Source organism: Lynx rufus, unplaced genomic scaffold, assembly GCF_022079265.1.
Source record: "Lynx rufus isolate CCGP_SWC_20201006 ecotype Redwood Valley unplaced genomic scaffold, mLynRuf1.p SCAF_2, whole genome shotgun sequence".
Taxonomy (NCBI): Eukaryota; Metazoa; Chordata; class Mammalia; order Carnivora; family Felidae; genus Lynx; species Lynx rufus.
In genome coordinates, this window is record NW_025814834.1 from 207,424,437 (window position 1) to 207,444,091 (window position 19,655).

General features: G+C 56.5%; 1 protein-coding gene across 1 annotated transcript in view; it reads left to right on the top strand.

The window, feature by feature from the left end:
* KIF17 (kinesin family member 17) overlaps window positions 1-19,655 on the top strand; it is a 47,993-nt gene that overhangs the window by 4,410 nt on the left and 23,928 nt on the right. The window contains exons 2-7 of the mRNA XM_047085904.1: window positions 1,707-1,853; window positions 2,594-2,695; window positions 7,541-7,730; window positions 10,631-11,083; window positions 14,845-14,954; window positions 18,785-18,932. Of these exons, the coding sequence (XP_046941860.1) occupies window positions 1,707-1,853; window positions 2,594-2,695; window positions 7,541-7,730; window positions 10,631-11,083; window positions 14,845-14,954; window positions 18,785-18,932 (1,150 nt within the window). The remainder of the gene's footprint in view (window positions 1-1,706; window positions 1,854-2,593; window positions 2,696-7,540; window positions 7,731-10,630; window positions 11,084-14,844; window positions 14,955-18,784; window positions 18,933-19,655) is intronic.

A 19,655-nucleotide genomic window follows, 5' to 3' on the forward strand; every position in this document is an offset into this window, starting at 1 on the left:
GGAACGAGCCCTGTGGCAGGCTCTGCGCTGAGTGTGGAGCCTGCTTGGGACTCTCTCTCCCTGTCTCTCTGCCCCTCCTCTGCTCAAGCTTGTGCACTCGCTCTCTCTCTCTCTCTCAAAATAAAAAAAATAAGTAAAAGTAAAAAGTGAAAGGAAACAAATGAAGCTAGTTTTAATAAGAGATTTTTATTGAACCCAGTATATCCGGAACATTATTTCAAGAAAACATACTGGTAATGTGTGGTCATTCTTTGATATCAGTGAGAGATAGTTGACATTCTTCCGTCATGCCAAGTCTTTGAAATCAGATGTGTGTCTTACATTGTATCATGTTGCGGATGCCAAAGTGTCAACAGTTCAAACGAAATGGAACAAAAAATAAGGTTCTGTTTAATGGAAAAATATTTTATATTGCTTCTGTGAAATGTAAATTAACTAAAATCAAATCAAATAAATTCAGTTCCTCAGTTGCACTGGGCCCATTGCTAGTGCGGCTGGTGGCCACCCTACCGGACAGCGAAGCGATACATGTTTTTGTGTAGAATATCTTCCCCGGGCTTGGGTGACGCTGATACTCTGGGCCCCGCACCATGTGGACCCTGCATGTGTCCCCAGCTCTGAGGAGCCCAGCGGTGGCTCCTGGCCGGGCGGTGGGTCTGCCATTGTCTCTGCCCCACCACAGGGGGCTGGTCCCTGTGTGCAGCCCCCTGGAGCTCTGCGGAGGTGCAGGAACCCACACAGTGGTCAGGGTTTCCTTGGACAGACGAAAGGGGCTCATCTGGTTCCGCCCAGAAGAATGAGGCCTGGCCGTCAGAGAAGCTGTGAATCATGATTTCTGGTTCCTTCACCAGCAGTCCCTGGGGATCCCGAGCCCCGCGTTGGCCCACAGGATGGGTCTTTGCGGGTCACTGGGTGTGGATGCCAGGTGGGCCCTCGGGGCCTGGGAGCAGCTCTCTGGGCCCACGTTCTGACACAGAATTCCCCTGCCCCGTGCTGAGTTCTAGAATCGGTGACCTCATGAGCTCTGTGAGGGCAGGGACTGGGGTTCCGCCTCGATCACCGCCGTGTCCCCAGCCGGAGCGCCGTGGAATGAACAGACGCGTCAGTGAGTGAAGACCGATTTCAGGGTTGCCGCCGCTTTGCTTCCTTTCTTCCGTCCCCCTCGCTCCACCTGCTCTCAGACTCTGACCTCTCCGCACCCCCTCAGCCTGGAATGCCTTCCTCTTCCTCCGCTTGCCTGGTGTGAGGGTTGCTTGTACAGGTCCGTCTCCGCCATGTTTCAGGCAGACATTCAGTGAGCACCCCTGTACGTGAGCCCTCCGTGTGCCAGTGCAGGAAATAGTTCGCGTGTAAACCTCACTACAGGCTTAGAAGGAGGTGCTGTTCTGATCCTGATGGGGGAACTGAGGCTCAGTGTGCCTGGGTAAGACCAGCTCCCCCGGCACAGTCAGGAAAAGGGCGAGGCCAGATTTGAACCCCTGAAAGAGAGGCCAGGCTCCACCGCACAAGCCCTTAACTCCACACACGGACAGTGTCCCCCACCAGGAGGTGGACCCCTAGAGGACAGAACTGTGACTTACTTATCTCTGTACCGCACGGCCAGCCCAGTGCCATCCTGGGAGGGGCCCTGAGTCTGTGAGTTAGGAGACGGCCGAGTCCAGCTGGGCTCGGCCGGCTGAGCACCGGGCTTTGGTTCTCCCACGCAGGGTGTCACTGAGGGCTACAATGGCACCATCTTCGCCTATGGCCAGACGGGCAGCGGGAAGTCCTTCACCATGCAGGGCCTGCCGGACCCGTCCTCGCAGAGAGGCATCATCCCCAGGGCCTTCGAGCACGTTTTTGAGAGCGTCCAGGTATGGGCCCCCTGGAGGGAAGGGGCAGGTCTGGGGGCTCTTGAGACATTACCGTGAATGGACCGGGAGGACTTCAGAGCCTGCCGGGACTCGACACAGGTAGGCGGAGGCAGGCTGTGGTTTCTGGAAAGGGGATGGGAGAAGAACTTCACGCTGAGAAAATTCTACGTGCCAGGGCCGTGGTTTCCTCCTGCCATTTCTGGATCGTAATGTATCATTTGATCCAGAGCATTCATCCGAGAAGCCGTTGTAACCATCAGAGCCTCCCTTTTTATTCGGCAGTTGCTACAGACCAAGCCTTGTGCAAAGCCCTTTGCATAATTATCTCAGGGAGCCCCCACCCTGGCCCAGGAGATCACTATCATCCCATCGTCGAGATAGGGAAGCCCAGACGTGTAGCCCCTATGTGCTGGGCCAAGACCGCTTATCCCAGTGTCCAGGCTGCAGGGGAGAATTGCCCTGGTGGCCTCTCATGGCTGTGAGCAGAGATTCCTGCATCTGGGAAATGGCAGAGCAGGGACTGCACCCCTAGTTGGCTGTAGAGGGATCAGACCGTGGCCAGTGCTTGGTCCTGACCTGTGGCCCTGCCAGGCAGGGTAGGGGGCTCCCCTTCCCTTGACATCGCCTCTCCTGCCACGAGGTGCTTTCGAGATGTCCTGGCTGCAGAGGGCTTAGGTTGCAGGGGCAGGGCTGGCAGCAAGTGCTCAGGCGTCTTTGCTGTCCCTGTCCACTCCCCGCAGTGTGCAGAGAATACCAAGTTCCTGGTCCGGGCCTCCTACCTGGAGATCTACAATGAAGATGTCCGTGACCTGCTGGGGGCCGAGAGCAAGCAGAAACTGGAGGTGGGTGCAGATGCGGCTTGGGCGGGGAGGGGCTGATGGAGGGGGAAGGCTGGCATCAGGCCGTGCTCCCTCAGAAATACAGGGGAGGTGTTCTGAGGGCCCAGGCGCCGGTTCGGACTAGAGCAGGGACTTTTGAACTTGAATTTTGGAGGAATCTCTGAATCCATGTTGTAGGGGAGTGGCTAATGGGCCTACCCCCGACCACACATGGCGGGGGCTGCACCTCACCTGGGAGAATCCCACCTGTGTCTGGTGAAATAGATGAAGTCTTTGTGATAGATTTCATTTGGAAAACTGGGTTCCACTTCTGAAAAAATTACTGTGAAAATCTGTAAGTGCCCTTCAAGCTAAAAAAACCCAACATAATGATCATCATTTATTGAGCACTGTTCACTGACGGCTTTGGGCACGTGATCTTATGTAATAGTCACAGTCGTCTTGTCAGGTAGCTGTTATTATCCCCAATCTGCCAGTGTGGGAAGGGACGCTTAGCTTAGTTAGCTTGCCCAGGTTTGTGGCCCACGCTGGATCTGAACCCAGGTCTGTCTGACTTCAAGGTCCTGAATCTCAAACATCCCATTTCACGGCTGTTGGTGGCCTGAGATTCTGGGACTCTGTTCCCTTTCGAGAGGGTTCTGGTGTGGGGGCACCCCAGGACCCAAGACATGACCTTACAAAGTAGTTGTAGGGATTGAAGAGGGTGGTGAGGACAAGCTGCTCACAGGGCGCAGGAGCACGGAAGGCCGTCAACAGGTGAGCGCTTTCATGCCATCGGGATTCCAGGAAATGCGACCCGAATCTCTGCAAAGGGGAGCCCTCTAAGGAGTCAAGGACCACCCGCAACAGAAGAACCCGGGGCTGGCTCAGTTGGTCACTGAGAATCACACATGTTTTGTGACTTTCCCCCTCTTCTAGAAGGCTGGAGTCAGAAGGAAAGAGCATCATTTCCCAGCAAGGTGTAGCAGCATTAGATGCTTTGAGAGGAGGTCTATAAAGAATGGCAGAACTTGGCGGACCCTTTGGGGAGCTCAGCGAGGTCAGGTGACCTACCAGGACTGAACAGCCAGTTGGTGACAAGGCTGGACCCAGGTCTAGGCCCAGGTCTAGGCCTTGGTCTGAGGCCTTGGTCGTGTGTCCTATCTGGGGCTCTTTAAATGCTGGGTAGGCAGGTCAGGTCCAAGGAGGAGAGGCCCACTGGGGGAGGCTGAGCCAGTTCTGTGGCCAGAATACTCCTGGCTGCCCCTTATCTGACCAGGCAACCAGTGGACATCCCAGGGGGCCCACGACCTGCATTGGGAGTGAGCTCACCTCCTTCAGGGTCAGAATGCCCCGGCTGAGAGAGCCTAGGTTGCCGGGGAGATTCCATTTATGGGTAAAACCAGTCTGAGGGAGACAAGGTGATTTGCCTGAGGCTAGGAAGCCAGAGTCAGGGTTGGACCTTTTGGGTGACAAAGTGCTGAAGTCTTCCCAGGGCATGCGCCTGGACAGCTACGGGACGGGGGTGGGGGTGGGAGAGGCAGAACCAGGTGCTGCGATGTCTCCCACAGCCCTCCTGCCCCACGTGACCTCTAGATCGGACAGGACGTCAGAATCACCTGGTTCCCCCCACCCCTTCCCCATGTGGGGGCCGGGCTGTTTCCCCATTCAACTTCGGCCTCCTGCTTGCCCCCTGACCGCCCCCCACTTGCCCTGGGCTCATCTGGGGTGGGGGGAGGTCGTGAGTTCTCCTCTGACCAGCGACCACTCTGTGATCCAAGTGAACCAGTCAGACATCAGAGAGTAGCAGTCTTGAAAAATTTGTTTGTCCCAGCCGTATGGTGGAAAAATCCTTAAAAATTTGATCTGGGAAGACCCATAGAGAGCTTCTAGTCAGGCCTGTCCTGGTACAGATGAGGACAGTGTGTCCCAGGGAGGGGAAGGGACTTGACCAAGGCCACACAGCTAATCACTAGTAACGGCGTTGGTACCAGCACTTGTGAGGGGCTTTCCCCGAGTATTTTGAGGGGTCAGCAATCTGGAAAACCTCTAGGGCAGTAAGAAGCCAGTAGTGGAGTTCTAGTCAAGGGAGGCACATCCACCGAGTGATTCATTCATTCAGCGAAGACGGGAAAACCTCCTGGTGCCAGCTGCCAGGCCACATGCTACAGCGGGTCCACAGGGGTGTGACCTCCCTTCCTTCCAGTCCCCATCCTGACTGGGACCAGGCCTGGCCCCTCCTTCTCAGCTCCTGACCAACACAGCGGTGCTTGGCCTTTCTATGCCGGAACCTCCAGCCGCCCACCTGGAGTCTTTCTACTGTCTTCTCTATCCTGGAGCTGGAGCGCCTGAGTCACAGCTCAGCCCCCGACAGGGGAATGGGGAGAGGAGGGAGGCACAGGGCATCGCTCCCATGTGTCAGAGTCAGAAGGCCAACCTGGGGGATCAGGGTCCCCTGCCAACCTGCGCTGGGACACCAGGGGGCCCTCCTCCCCTCCTCCAACACTGGAGACCCTACAATGGCCTCGGTTACCCAGTCCCTGAGGGCTGGCAGCCATGCTCTTGCCCCATCTGGGCCCCACGCCTCAGGCTTGGTGAGTCAGGCTGCCCGGGGTGGGGGGCAGGGGCCGCCAGTGACAGCTGCACTCTGAGACGCTCCCCACGGGGGCACTGGGGGGTGTGGAGTCGCCGCGTCCTGGAGAAGGTGCTGAAGGTGCTCCTGTCAACCTCAGAACAGCCTTAGGAGGAGAGCTGTGCTGTTCTGATCCTTTGTTGCAGAGGAGGAAACTGAGGCTCCGCGTACCTAGTAAGACCAGCCCCTGGGCACACAAGTCAGGAAAGGGTGAGACTGCTTTTGATTCCAGGAGGCCAGGCCCCACAGCACAAGCTCTGAGCCCCAGGGCCTGAGAGTTTTGGTAATTAGAGGTTAGATCAGCCAGGGCGAGGAGGGATTTGGGGGAGCAGTTTCGCTCCCTCCGCCCCGACCCCCACTGCCCATACTGGGCAGGGGAGTGAGGCCTCAGCGCCTCTCAGTGCACTGGGGAGCAGTGTCAGGAGCCCCTCCTCCGTGCTGGTGGCATCCCAGCCGTTGCCATGGTGACCAGGCTCAGGGCGGCGGCGTGGCAGGGAGGAGCAGTTCCCCGGGCACTCAGAGCCTCCCTGGAAGAGCAGGGCTGAGGCCGAGGGGAGGCAAGACTGTGGGGGATCTCGAGGTGGGGGAGCAAGCTTTCCAGGGCCTGAAAATAGGGCCGCGGCACCTTGACACGAGGGCTTGCCCCACCCCCTGCACCCATCCCCCATCCCCCCACTCCTCTCACCTGCTCCTGAGAGACCGCCCCCACCCTCCTGGTGCTGTGCTGGCGGGCTCCCCTCCACGGACCCACCTCCATCCTTTTCCGAGTCCTCATAAAGGTCTTGCAGAAGTAGGATTCGGTATCATTTGGCAGATGAGGAAACGGAGGCAGAGAGAGGCAAATTGACTTCTCCAGCCAGCCACTAGCAGGGTCAGGTCTCTACCCCAGGTCTGCCCGACCAAGACGCAGACTGCTTCTCCCGGGGGCCAGGAGCGGCCGCTCGGCCAGTGGGCCTGCCGTCTGCAGGCAGCTTCGGGGTCCTGGGAGCAGGTGGCCGTCCACGCCCGTGTGTCCTTGCGGTGGTACCGTGAGACGCTGGGGCGGCAGTTCTGGCCGGCTTCAAGCCACCCTCTGCAGGGTCTCCTGCTTCTGTCCTTGGTGCTCCGTCCTCACCCCCAGCCTCTAGGTCAAGGTCATCATTTCAAGCTTCAGTTACTGCAGGACGCTGCAGCCTCTCTCCATAGACTGCCTCTAGAACCTTCTTTTGCCTGTGACCCCACTGCTGCCCTGGTGCTAACAGCTGTGTGATCTTCAACAAATCACTTAACAATTCTGTGCCTCAGTTGTGTTTCCGATCCGTGAAGCCCAGTCCTTCATTCTGGGTCTGGCTGTTTGTCCACACGTAAGCAGATAGGGCAGGCCTGTGCGCCCTCCAAGCCCCCACGCGGCAGGGGCCTGACCGCCCACCCCGGGGACCGTGAAGCTGGAGCCCAGCACCTGAGCCTCCGTGGCTCAGACCAGCAGACAGATGACTCTGCTCTTTGCCAGACTAGTTTTATTTCCTCACACTTGACAAATGTTTCATCTCACAGCTCTGTGTCAGCAACAGAATAACTTGGCTGCCTGGAGAGGAAGCAGGGAGCAATCAGATAAATTAATTTCCTCGCTGCCATCACGCTGAGGGCTGGGGGCCCGCTTGAGCCATGGGCCAGTGGGAGTTCTTGGCAGCGAATGGCCCCTCCCCCGCCATGATCCAAGGTCTGGAAACGTTCCCGTGTCCTCGGAGCCACAGCAGAGAGGCGATCAGAAGACGTGTTGACAGGGCACAAGAGAAGATTTCAGAGCCCTTGGGTGATGACAGGGTCAGCCCCTGGGAGCTGAAGCTCCCAGTCTGGAAACCTCCTTCATAATAATAGCACTAAAGCAGCAGTGAGGCCGGCTGCTGGTATTTACGGAGCACTTGCCATGTGCCGGGCACTGTGCCAAACGTTGCTTGGGCCTTATTTGACTGAAACCTCACCACAACCCTGAAAGATGGGCCTCTCATACCCATTTTACAGATGTGGAAACTGAGGCCTAGAGAGGTTAAGTCACTGGCCCAAGGTCCCACAACAGGTAAGAGGTGGGGTGAGTCTGAGGCTGGTTCCACCTGGAGCAAAGCCCCTGCCCGTTGCAGGGAATTTGAGGCGCCAACCGGCACCGCAGGAGGGCAGAGGTGGCCCGAACTGGGCCCTTCCCTGGATTCCTTGGGGATCCCCGGTCTCCCCCGGCTCTGACCCGTCCCTTTGCCCCACAGCTGAAGGAGCACCCGGAGAAGGGGGTGTACGTGAAGGGGCTCTCCATGCACACGGTGCACAACATGGCCCAGTGTGAGCGCATCATGGAGGCGGGCTGGAAGAACCGCTCGGTGGGCTACACGCTGATGAACAAGGACTCCTCGCGCTCCCACTCCATTTTCACCATCAGCATCGAGATCTACGCTGTGGGTATGCGGGGCCAGGTGGGCACCCAGGGGGTGGGGCCCATCTGAAACTGGGAGAAGACTCTCGAACTGCCTCGAGGCAGACCCAAGTGGCCCCTCCCACGTTCGGGCCCATATTTCCAGGAAAAGACAGCATGGACAACAATAATAGTAATACTAGGAGCTCATTCACAGTGAGCACTTACCATGGGCCGCGGGGTTTATGTGCATTAGCTCATTTACTCCTTACAGCCCCAGGAGGTGGATACCAACATCGTCCCCATCTTACAGATGAGGAAGCCGAGACCCCACAACTAGAAAGTGTCAGAGCTGGGCATCGATCCCAGGGCTCTGTCTCCAGAATGTACCACCCGGACCTTTCGGGTTGTCCTCCTTCTAGACAGTGCTCTCCACTCTTCAGTCATCTCCCTCTTCCTTCTTTCTGGAAGGGTCCCTGGGGAAGGGAAGGGGAAGGGAAGAAACTCCTCTTTGTTTCTGGCCTCCCGTAGCTGCTGTGCTAAGCACTTCACACACTTCCTTCTGTGTAAACCCCACAACAGTCCTAGACACAGGCAATTTAATTCCCATTGTACAGATGAGAAAACTGAGGCTCCGAGAGGTGCAGTGGGTTGCTTGTGCAGAGTTCTGCAACCAGTAAGCAGTACAGCTGGGATCTGAACCTCGTTCTCTCTGACATCTGGGTTTTTCCCATTGGCACTGCAGCTGCCTCCATGTCTGAGGTTCATCGTGAATAGAACTCTGGAGAGCCCTGCAGCAGGATGGAGCCTAGGCCCAACTGGGAACACAACTCTGGAGAGATCCCTGACCCAAGGTCAAAGCCAGGGTACCTCCTACCACATCACCCAGACTGTGTGGTGACCTGGCTCCAGGTCACCTTGCTTGTGTTTGCTGGGTCTGAGTCTCCCCGGGGTGCTGATATGGGGAGGGTGGGGTCAGTGAGGTCACAGCCTCATGTGATGAGGGGGACAAGGGTGGACAGGGACTAGGACAGGGGAGGACAGAGTGAGTGCCTCTTGGGCTTTGCAGGAGGTTTTGAAGGATGAGGCAGGCTGCCTGGAAGCAGCAAACAGGCTTTTGAACGAATTTAAAAGGTGCTTATCATTTCCATTACAAAATAAGTTCAATCAAGATAACTTAGAGATTAGAGAAAGGTGGGGAAAATTACCCAGAAACCCAACTGCCTATTAGATTTGAGCATATTGGGTTTTTTTGGTCCTTTTTTCCCCCCTATGAACATTATAAACACAATCGAAATCTTATACTGTAAATAGTTTCTCCTCTGCATTTCATTCCCCGTGCCTCACTGAGCATCATTACCGCCATGTCTTTGTGACCATGGGTCCCTCCTGAGGGACAGTGCATCAGTAATGGTCCTGTCTAACCAAATCCTTACAGGGTGGTAAAGTTGTTTCTAGTTTTGTGGTGCTGTAAATAATGCCACAACGAACATCTTTGTGCACAGAGCCTTTTCCGCATTTAGAGTCATTTCCTTGGATTGTATATCCTGGCATAGACCTCCTGGGGCAAAGCGTATAAACCTGTTTAGGGCTTCTGGTTCATTCTGCCAAGAGCTTTCTCTTTCTCTCTTTCTTTCGTTCTTTCTTTCTTTTAAGAGCACAAGCAGGAGAGGGGCAGAGAGGCTGATGGCGTAGAGCCTGATGTGGGGCTCGATCTCAGGAACCGAGAGATCATGACCTGAGCCCAGATCAAGAGTCAGATGCTTAACCGACTGAGCCGCCCAGGCGCCCCCAGCCAAGAGCTTTCCAAAAGCACGGTTCCAAGTCCCTCCTTCCTGCTGCTGCTTTAAAAATAAAAAAAAAAAATAGCCTCAAACTTCAAGCCCCTCACATATCCAAGCCTCTACTGGGTACCAGCCAGATTTTCTGTTTCTTTACTTCAGGTTGCTGTGCACATGGACAGATCTAGGCCAGTTCTGGTTTCAACCAGCAGGAGACTAAGGAGGAAGCCCCTGCCCCTCCGCCTGCCTTCCCCCTCCCATCTCATTGTCAACTGAGTCAAGCGATTTCCCCCAAGTTTCATAGCTACTAAGAGATAGAATCAAGATTGGACCCCCAGGATCTGTGCGTTCAATACCTGTCCACTAAGCCCCTGCCCCTCCGCCTGCCTTCCCCCTCCCATCTCATTGGAAACCGAGTCAAGCGATTTCCCCCAAGTTTCATAGCTACTAAGAGATAGAATCAAGATTGGACCCCCAGGATCTGTGCGTTCAATACCTGTGCTCTAAGCCCCTGCTACCAGCCAGGGCTCAACTCCAGTCACCCTCAGCACCTGGGTCTGCCTTGCCCTCACGGCCTCAGTCACTGCAGAATTGGGCTTGTTCTCAGGAGGAATGAACCCCTCCCAACAACCAGCCCCAGTGAGGAGTTGCTGTCAGTCTCATTTTGTTGATGTGAAAATTAAGGATCAGAGAGGTGCATGACTCTGCCAAGGTCACACAGCAAGGAGGACGCAGGGGTAGGTTGGGAACCAGGTCCGAGAACCTCCAAAGCCAATGTCTTTTGCGTTGAAAGATACAATCACGTTCCCCCACCTTTGGCCCAGTCATGCCCCCTGCCCCCACCTTTGGCCTCACAGGAAATCTGGAGGAGCTATTAGCACTGAAAGGAGCCTTGCTGCACTCAGAGAATAGTCTGGACCTCCCAGCCCCTGCTCCCCAAGTCAGGCAGCCCTGTATTCTGATCTTGGATCTACCGCTTAGCAGCAGTGTGACCTAGGGCAAGTTAAATGCCCTTTCTGAGCCTCAGTTTCCTCATCTGGAAGATGGGGACAGTAATTGTGCCTCTTTCATGGGACTCCTATGTGCTAACGTGAGACCCTCGGCAGGTGAGAGCGCTCAGTGCCTGGTGGCTAAGTGCCCTCCCCCTCTGCCCTGTCCGTCTGCAGACGAGCGGGGCAAGGACCACCTCCGGGCAGGCAAGCTGAACCTGGTGGACCTGGCGGGCAGCGAGCGGCAGTCCAAGACGGGTGCCACGGGGGAGCGGCTCAAGGAGGCCACCAAGATCAACCTGTCGCTGTCGGCGCTGGGCAACGTCATCTCGGCCTTGGTGGATGGGCGCTGTAAACACATCCCCTACCGGGACTCGAAGCTGACTCGGCTGCTGCAGGACTCGCTGGGGGGCAACACGAAGACGCTGATGGTGGCCTGCCTGTCACCTGCAGACAACAACTACGACGAGACGCTCAGCACGCTGCGCTACGCCAACCGGGCCAAGAACATCAGGAACAAGCCACGCATCAACGAGGACCCCAAGGATGCCCTCCTGCGCGAGTACCAGCAGGAGATCAAGAAGCTCAAGGCGATTCTGGCCCAGCAGATGAGCCCCGACAACCTGTCAGGTGCGCAGCTGGGGGAGGAGGGGCAGGAAGGGCCCGGACTGAGGAGAAAGGCTCCCTCCCTTTGTCTTCTACCTCCGGCTTCCCATCTGAGAGACGCGGAAGCAGGGCCCCATCTCCTCTCCACTTCCTGCCAGCATACCTTTTTGAAAAAAAAAATTTTTAATGTTTATTTATTTTTGAGGGAGAGAGACAGACAGAGTGTGAGCAGGGGAGGGGCAGAGAGAGAGGGAGACACAGAATCCGAAGCAGGTTCCAGGCTCCGAGCTGTTAGCACAGAGCTCGATGCGGGGCTCGAACCCACGAACCGCGAGATCATGACCTGAGCCAAAGTTGGAAGTTTAAGCGACTGAGCCACCCAGGTGCCCCACATAGCTTTTGAACAGTTAGAGAGAGCCCTGGTGTGACGGCCGGACGGTGTCTGCTCACTGACGGACTCGGGAAGAGGTCCGTCTGGCCTGTTCTGTCAGCTGAAGGGTCCAGGCTGCACATCCACCATCCCACCTGTCTCCCGCCTGTCTCTGTGGCAGCATCGTGATGCTGTGCTGCTTAGCAGCCGGGTGACTCACTCCCCCATGTCCCACCCCCTCTCCCACTTAGGCACCTTGTGATTGCAGCTCTCACACCCAGGTGTTTGGCTGTCATCTGGCAAGTAGAAATCTGTACCTGCAGCACAGGCCTTGCGGGGTCCTTGCAAACTCCAGGGTTTTGTTTACCCGAGGATCCCTTGGGGAAGGGAGCACGAAAGAGCCTGAGTCCATCTGTTCATTCATCATCTCCCCACCCACCTTCCTTCTGTCCATCCATTCTACATACCCGTTCATCCACTCATCCATCCACTCATCCATCTAACCATGCATCCGTCCATATACCTACCCAGCCAGCCACTCATCCATCCACCCATCTACCCATCCACTCATCTATTCATCCATCCATCCATCCATCCATCCACCCACCCACCCAGCCATCTACCCATCCACTTACCTATCTACCCATTTGTCCATCCATCCATCCATCCATCCATCCATCTACCCATTTACTCATTCATCTACCTACCCTTCCATCTACTTACCCACCCTCCCACCCCACTCCATTATTTATCCATCTACCCACTTAACCATCTACTCAACAACCATCCGTTTAATCCGCCCATCGATCAACGCATTCTGTCTACCTGTCCCATCCATCCTACCATCCATACACCCACCCGCTGGTTCATTCCATGCTGTCATCCATTCTTTTTATCTGTGCTTCCACTCATCCCCCCACCCATCCATTCAAAGCTCACTGAGCACCCTCCTGTGTGTGGACCTGTGCCTCGGCAGTTCCCATCAGCCGCGGCCCTCAGCCCTGTGGTTCCTGGCCTGTTTCTGTCTTCAGCCAAACTTGAAACACCTGTGTCTTTCCCCAGCCCCGTTGTGGGCAGGCCCTGAGCCCCGACACAACGAGCCTGCCCTCGTCGTCCTCCTGTCCCCCTAGTTGTTCAGTCGGGGGATCCTGCCTCAGGCAGGCCTCCGGTGTCAGCTCACTTAGCCAACCCCCTCCCTCCTCCTTTTTATTTTTAATGTTTGTTTTATTTTTGAGAGAGGAGGAGGGGTGGGGGGGGAGAAAATCCTAAGCGGGCTGTACGCAGAGAGCAGTGAGCCCAATATGGGGCTCTAACTCATGAACCACAAGATAGGACCTGAGCCGAAGTCAGATGCTTAACCAACTGAGTCACCCAGACGCCCCATCCCCTCCCTCCTCCTTGAAACCCTGGTTCCTGGATGCCCTGTGACCGGTGCCCCTCCTCCCTCTACTGCTGCTCGTCAGTGCTCCCCTCTCCCTACCCCCCTACAGGCTCACTAGGGTCGGTCCTCCATTGTCACCTCTCTCCATGCTCATTCCCAAGGTGGCTTTAAATGCCACCTCTGTGCCCCTGGCTCACATGTGACCCTTCAACTTGGCCATGGGACTTGTGTTGAGGTCTTAATTCATAAAGGAGACTGAGTGGGAGCTTGGAGAGGTCGGTGTTACTCATGATGGAGAGACGGGGAACACCACATGGGGCCACAGGGGGAAGCACTGGTGTTGGTCAAGAGCCAGGGAGGAGCAAGGGGATCCAGTGCAGAGCTGGATTTGGAGCCGTCACTGGCGTTTCTGTGGGGAAGGCAGGGCGGGAGCAACCGCGTAGTGGCTGGTTTGAATAGTTCCGGGGCGCCCAGTGGCTCAGTTAAGTGTCCAACTTCAGCTCAGGTCATGGTCTTGCATTCATGAGTTTGAGCCCCGCGTCGGGCTCTGTGCCGACAGCTCAGAGCCCGGAGCCTGCTTCGGATTCTGTGCCTCCCTCTCTCTCTGCCCCTCCGCAGCTCACACTTTGTCTCTCAAAAATAAACATTAAAAAATTATAAAAAATTGAATAATTCCCATGGGTTGGGGCTCAGGGGCAGTCCCTGCTCATCTAGTCCTGGCCCTCAGGGGTTTAGGGCAGGGGGAGCCCGGCTGGGACTGCGAGATAGAAGGGGGGTGTGGTGTGGACTTGGCGGTGCTTGGTTGGCACGTGAAAGGTGGGCTAATAACGACTGGCAGGTTGTTGACTCTAGGAATTAGCTGGCCCCGCGAGGGGCTGTCTCTCCCTGTCTGGCAAGTCCCCCACGATGTCAAATGTCACAAAGTACAGAATATGTAAAAAAACCAAAAAACCAAAACACAACCAATTGCTACACAGTGGCCTCTGAATTCCGGACTTGAATAGCTAGCTGTTTAGTGTCATCGCCTGAGTGATGACAACACTCCCCTTCCGAGTGTTCAAGCCAGAAACCCTGGGGTCGCCCTTGGTTTCTCGTTTTTGCTCCAACCTGCTTCCGATCCAGCAGTAGAGCTGGTTTCTACCTTTAAGATATGTCCAGAATCTGTCCACTGGTGTCCCCTGAGTCGCTAACGTCTTTTACCCGAATTGCTGCAAAGCACACCCACACCCCGGCAGGTATCCCGGAGTCTGCCCTTATGCCCCTCCGTGCATCCCCACACAGCAGCCTGGGAGGTCCTGTTCAAACGCAAGTCCTTTTATTGCCCTGTGCAAACCCTCGGCGGCCCGTTTACCCGAGTCAAAGCCAAAGCCCTCAGCGCAGCTTCCAACGACCCCACGATCCACCCCGTTCCCTCTTGACCTCCTCATCACCCATTCTCTCCCTTCCTTGCTCCACTCCAGCCACACTGGCTTCCTGGCCGTTTCTGGAACAGTCCAGGCTCTCGTCCGCCACAGGACCTTTGCACTCACTGCTCCCTTCTGTCTGGAAAGCTCTTCCCCAAGATCTCTGCCTACTTCTCTCTACCACTTCCTTCAGGTCACTGCCTTTGCCTTACCTTGTCTGAGAGGTCCTCCCGAGCACGCTGTTTAAATTGTAACCCTTCCCCTTGGATCTTACTCCTGAGCACCCTCCCTGCTTTCTTTCTCTTTCTAGAGCGCATCCCCTTGTACCGTGCTGGCATTTTGCTTATTTATTTTATGTGCCTTCTGTCTCCAATTGAAAACCCAATGTGGGTGTGGAGTTCTGTTTTGTTCAATGCCGTTTCCCCAGTGCCTAGAACATGCAGGTGCTTAAGAAATATTTATTGAATGACTGAGTAAATTAGCATTTTGTGTAGAGACGTGCTTCAAATAAATTCAATACTGTGAAGTCCGTTTTGAATAAGCATTTAGTTGTCTATTTATGGATTTCTGCTTAGTTCCTGCAAACTGTGTGCACCTTGGTCCCAGCCCTCGTTTTCCATCTGTCTCCCAGCCCTGCTGTCCAGTCAGGTACCCCTAAACCCTGTCCAGATCGAGGAGAAGCTGGTGCCCCCATCTGTGATCCAGCCTGACACAGAGGCCGAGAAGCAGCTGATTCGGGAGGTGAGCCACTGGGCAGGTGGGAGAATGGCTGGCAGGTGGGGCCATCTTGGAGTTCAGAAGGCTGAGGCTCAGAGAGGTGCCATGACTTGTCCAAGGTCATGTCGCTAAGGAGAGTCAGGGCTGCGATGTCAGCTCGGGGACTGACTCCAGAGTGCAGTCCATTCCAGGTCAGGGCCTGTATGGGGAGAGCAGGGAGGGGGGTGGGGGGGGTCTGCAGGAGTCTCTCCTCAGTACCCCAGGAGGAGGTGACTCTGGGTTGCTGGGAGTGGAGAAGGCCTTCCAGGTGGTGGCAATGGGCTGTCCCCAGGTGCGCGGTGTGGGGAGGCCAGAGTGGAAGGGAGTTGGGCCCCTCTGCAGGTGCCAATGAGCCAGGGGCTGAGAGCTGGGCAGTCCGGGTGGGCGGTGGGGAGCCCCCAGGCACTCATTTGACCAGTGGATATGTGGGGAGCTGGCCTCTCCAAAAAAGCTGTCACCTAGGGGCACCTGGGTCGTGCTCCCACATGTGCGCCTTCCAGCATCTCTGGGAACCAGCAGGGCAGGTAATAATAATCCACTGACTTACAGGTGTCGAGCTGATCCCTAGAGGGGGACTTACACGGCCAGACTCGGCAAAGCTTCCTAACTTCCTGTTTAGGCTCTGTCCTGACTGTAGGCCCTGCTGGTTTCCGGAGATTCCTGCCAGTTGAGGGCCCCATTCAGAGACCTCAGCGTGGGTTTGGGACATTGGCTCTTTCCCGGTGGAGGCCGGGCAGGGACAGCTCTTCAGGGACGGGGGTCTGGACGCCTCTGCCTCTCGGCTGTAACCTCAGGTGGGATCAGCCCTGGGGCCCCTGGGAGCCCCAACGGGGCTGTGGGGGCCTGGGGCCCAGCCTCTGGGGGGCAGATCGGGTAAGGCCTGGGAGTCTGAGTCCTGTGGGTTAGAGGACTGGGAGAAATCCACCCGAGTCCCCAAGGGCTGCCCATGGCAGGCAGAGGCTTTTACTCCTCGGGGAGAGGCCCAGTTGTGACCCCCGACGGACTTTGTCCTGGCCCCTGTGAAGGTTCTGGTTGCTCAGGGCTCATTGCCCTTCCTCTGCTGGCCTGGAGGCTCCTGGTGGGGATGTCAGGTCATCTCTGGAGTTCCGGGCCCAGCTCCTGGGGTGGTGCGGGTCGCTGGCCTCCTCCTCGTGGTATAACCCAGCGGACGCTACATCAGAGCACTGTCGCCTGAGGCCACCACCAAGGTTTTTTTCAGGCTCTGGTGTGTCTTCTGTGAGCCCCGCTTGGAGGAAGGGCTGAGGGTGTCTGTCTTCCCTCTCTCCTTCCTGCCCATTTCACTTATGACTCGTATTTATTGAGCACCTACTGTGTGCCTGCAACTGTGCTTTTCTTTCCATTCCAGAGCTAGTCAGGATGTTCAAGATAAGGGGGGTGGCCCTTGTGTGGGGCGGCGAGGGTACCGGGCTGGGGATGGGCCCAGCCACGAGCTGGCGATGTGACTCTGTGGGCTCAGTCTCCCGGCTGCACCAGGAAAGCGGGCGGGGGCGGGGCAGGGTTTGGACCAGAAGAGTCCCAGCATCCGACCAGCTTTTACCTTCTGCAAGTGCAGTTCTTGGTGGGCTCTGTGACCTCGGGCAGGTTGTTCCAGCTCTCTGAGCCTGTGTCCTCGTCTCTAGAAACGGTGCAACAGCAGCTTTCCTGCTGCTGTGAGAGGGGGAGCCGAGGGGCGTCTTCTCGCCATTGGGCTGTGGAACAGGCACGAGGCAGGATTTGGGGGGGCTGGGTTTGCCCTCCAGCCCCCTACCCAATCATCAGCAGGCATTGAGCCCCTGCCGGTGCCGGGCCCTGTAGCTGGAGGTGTGCGTGGGGGCCACGGAAAAACGTACCGAGTCCTGGAGTTCTGAGTGCTGGAGGGAACAGGGCATATGTTCTGTGACTGCAGAGGCCTCACACCGAGAGAGAAGTCTGCGGTGCAGGAGGGAGGTGGGGATTGAAAGAGCAAAGTCACCGAGTGGGCGGCTTGGCTTCGGATGGACGCGCCATCTGGAGATGACAGGAAGCTGTGGGCTGGGAAGCGAGGGCCTGCTTCCGTGTTCTCAAGAGAGGAAGGGGTGGAGGGCTGCCGCGGTCAGAGAGCGGAAGGACCCAGGAGGGGCACCAGGCCACCTCAGCGGTCCTCTGTGGTGCGGGGTCACACATTTACAACTGGGACTAGAAGTTGGTACTGCCGTATGTGTGCCTGTGCGTGCCCGCACGTGCACACGTGTGCTCGTGCATGTAGACGTGTGTGCGTGCATGTGCGCGCGTGTGTAGGCATGGGTGTGTGGGCGTGTGCACACATACACCTGCATCTCCAGCCAGGGGTTACCGGTGTGTAGGTGTGACCAGGCTGGGGCCTGGGTTTCACTGGGGCCAGGGCCGCGCTGGGAGGGAGCCGTGGAGGGGGCTGGGCGAGGGAGCCAGGGGTGCTTGCCGAGGGCCGAGTCTCGCGTGGGGCCCGGGGGGAAGCTGGGGGCAAGGGCAGGGGACACTGAGAAAGCGGACGGGGTGTAGGAGGTCTCCTCGTGGCCACCCCACCAGAGAGCTGCGTGGTTCTGGGCAGGCCGTGGAACGTCCCTGGGCCTCCAGAACCCTGTGTGCTGCCCTGAGTCTCAAACGCGTCTCAGATGTGGCATAGAACACGCAGTCACGGTTTAATGATCCTCTGTCCCCTTCTGTCCCTCCTCCCCGAGAGCCCACGTCATAGTGTCTGTACTGTTGTAGAATTCTGTGCTTGTTCTGTGATTCTGGAAGGGTCCTGGCCAGGTGGGCACGGCACAGGAGCTCTCTCTCCCCTAGTGGCTCCGTGACACCCAAGGTCATGTACCGTCATTAGCTCATAACCCCCAGCCCCGCCTGTGGGAGACGTGCATCAGCAGCTGAGTAGTCTGGTTACTGGCCAGAAGTCTGCTCCATGCACTTGCTGGTTCAAGGGTTAGCCACCGAGCCCCTCCTCTGTGCTAGGCACTGAGGAGAGAGTGCTTGCTGTGTGGCAGGGGAGCTGGACGATAAACCTGTACTCGACTAAATGGAGAGAACCACGGGAAGCTCATGACCCATTCCAAGAAGAAATCAGTGAAGTGACAGGGTGGTCAGGGAGGGCCTCTGGGAGGAGGTGTTACTGAGTTGAGGTCTGAAGGAACAGCTTGCTGGGGGTGGGGGAGCAAGGGCAAAGGCCCTGAGGCAGGAAGGATGTGGGGCTGGGGCTGTCTAGGAATGGACAGTGGCCCGTGTGCCCAATGTGGCAAAAATGAGGTCTAGTCAAGGGGCAGATGGCCCAGATCACTGGGGACTGGGGTCAAATGGAGAAGCTTTTGTCCTCTAACATAGGAAGCCGTTGAAACCTGGCCTAACAGACGGGAATGAGGGTGCCATGTGGAGAAAGTTTTGGGGCAGGGGCAAGAGTGGAGGAGGGGGATGGGCTGGGAGGCTCTTTGGACCAGAGCTGACGGTGACAGCAAAGATGGAGGGAGAAGCAGAGAAATAAAAATGTGTTTCGTGCTCGATAGCTTGAGAGCTACTTGGCTAAAACGTATTTATTGACCTGCACAGGCCTTCATGATATATTGCTTTGTGGAAAGATAGATTACAGCCAAATCTTAGATAATTAGCCTGTTAAAAATGGAGAGTGAAGTTCAGAAGGGTTTTCACCAGCCAGTAATCACCCCAGGGTCGTGTAGGCCATTTTAACTCCGTGCTTGTGGTTTATCGGTATTTCCTGGGCTGTTTGAATGACAGAAACACGGAAGGCTGCGTTTTGACCCCCTGATGTGACGCGGCACCCCCCCTCCCATATCGCCCCCCACTCCCAGGAGTACGAGGAGCGCCTGGCCCGGCTGAGGGCCGACTACGAGGCGGAGCAGGAGTCCAGGGCCCGGCTGGAGGAGGACATCACTGCCATGCGCGACTCGTATGACGTGAAGCTGTCCGCGCTGGAGGAAAACCTGCGAAAGGAGACAGGTGGGTGGCCAGCTGACTCCCCTCCCCATTTTACTAACTGACATTTGTAGAGCACTTTCTACACACTATCCTCGCTTTATAGGTGAGGAAACTGAGGCACAGAGAGGGTAAGTAAATTGTCCGTGGTTACACAGCTGGTAAAGTGGCGTCAGGATTGGAACCCAGGCAGTGTTCTCACCCACGCAGCGTTGCATCTGTGACGCCTTGGCCTCAGGCTGGGTTGACTTATCACCCGTGTTTCACGGGTGAGTTCCTTCCCCCGGTTTCTGTATTTTTCTAGTCTCCTCTCCCTTTTGAGCCTCTCTGTTATCCAAGCAAACACACCCCAAAATAAGGGCTCCGTGACTAGTGAGAACTTGCGCCTTGCTAAAGATTTTTGTTGTCTTTTTGACATTCTAGAATGTTCCACCCTACCACTATCATTCAAATACCTGTGCCACCAGGCAACTCAGACCTCCTAGGACGCCCCCAAATACTGTAAAATCCTTCTTGTATTGATGACAATATTGGCCAATCGTGGGGACCATTTATGGGGCATTACTGGGTGCCAGGTGCCCCCTCAGTGAGTTAGGATGCACTGAATCCTCACGTTGCCAGGGTGCAAACTGAGGCTTGGGGAGCATCAGGACACAGCGACAGAGGAGTGGGTGGGTGTAGTGCCCATGGGCTGGGAGCACTGAGGAGGCCTGTGTGACTGCAGTCTCGTGCAGGCTGGCAGACCCA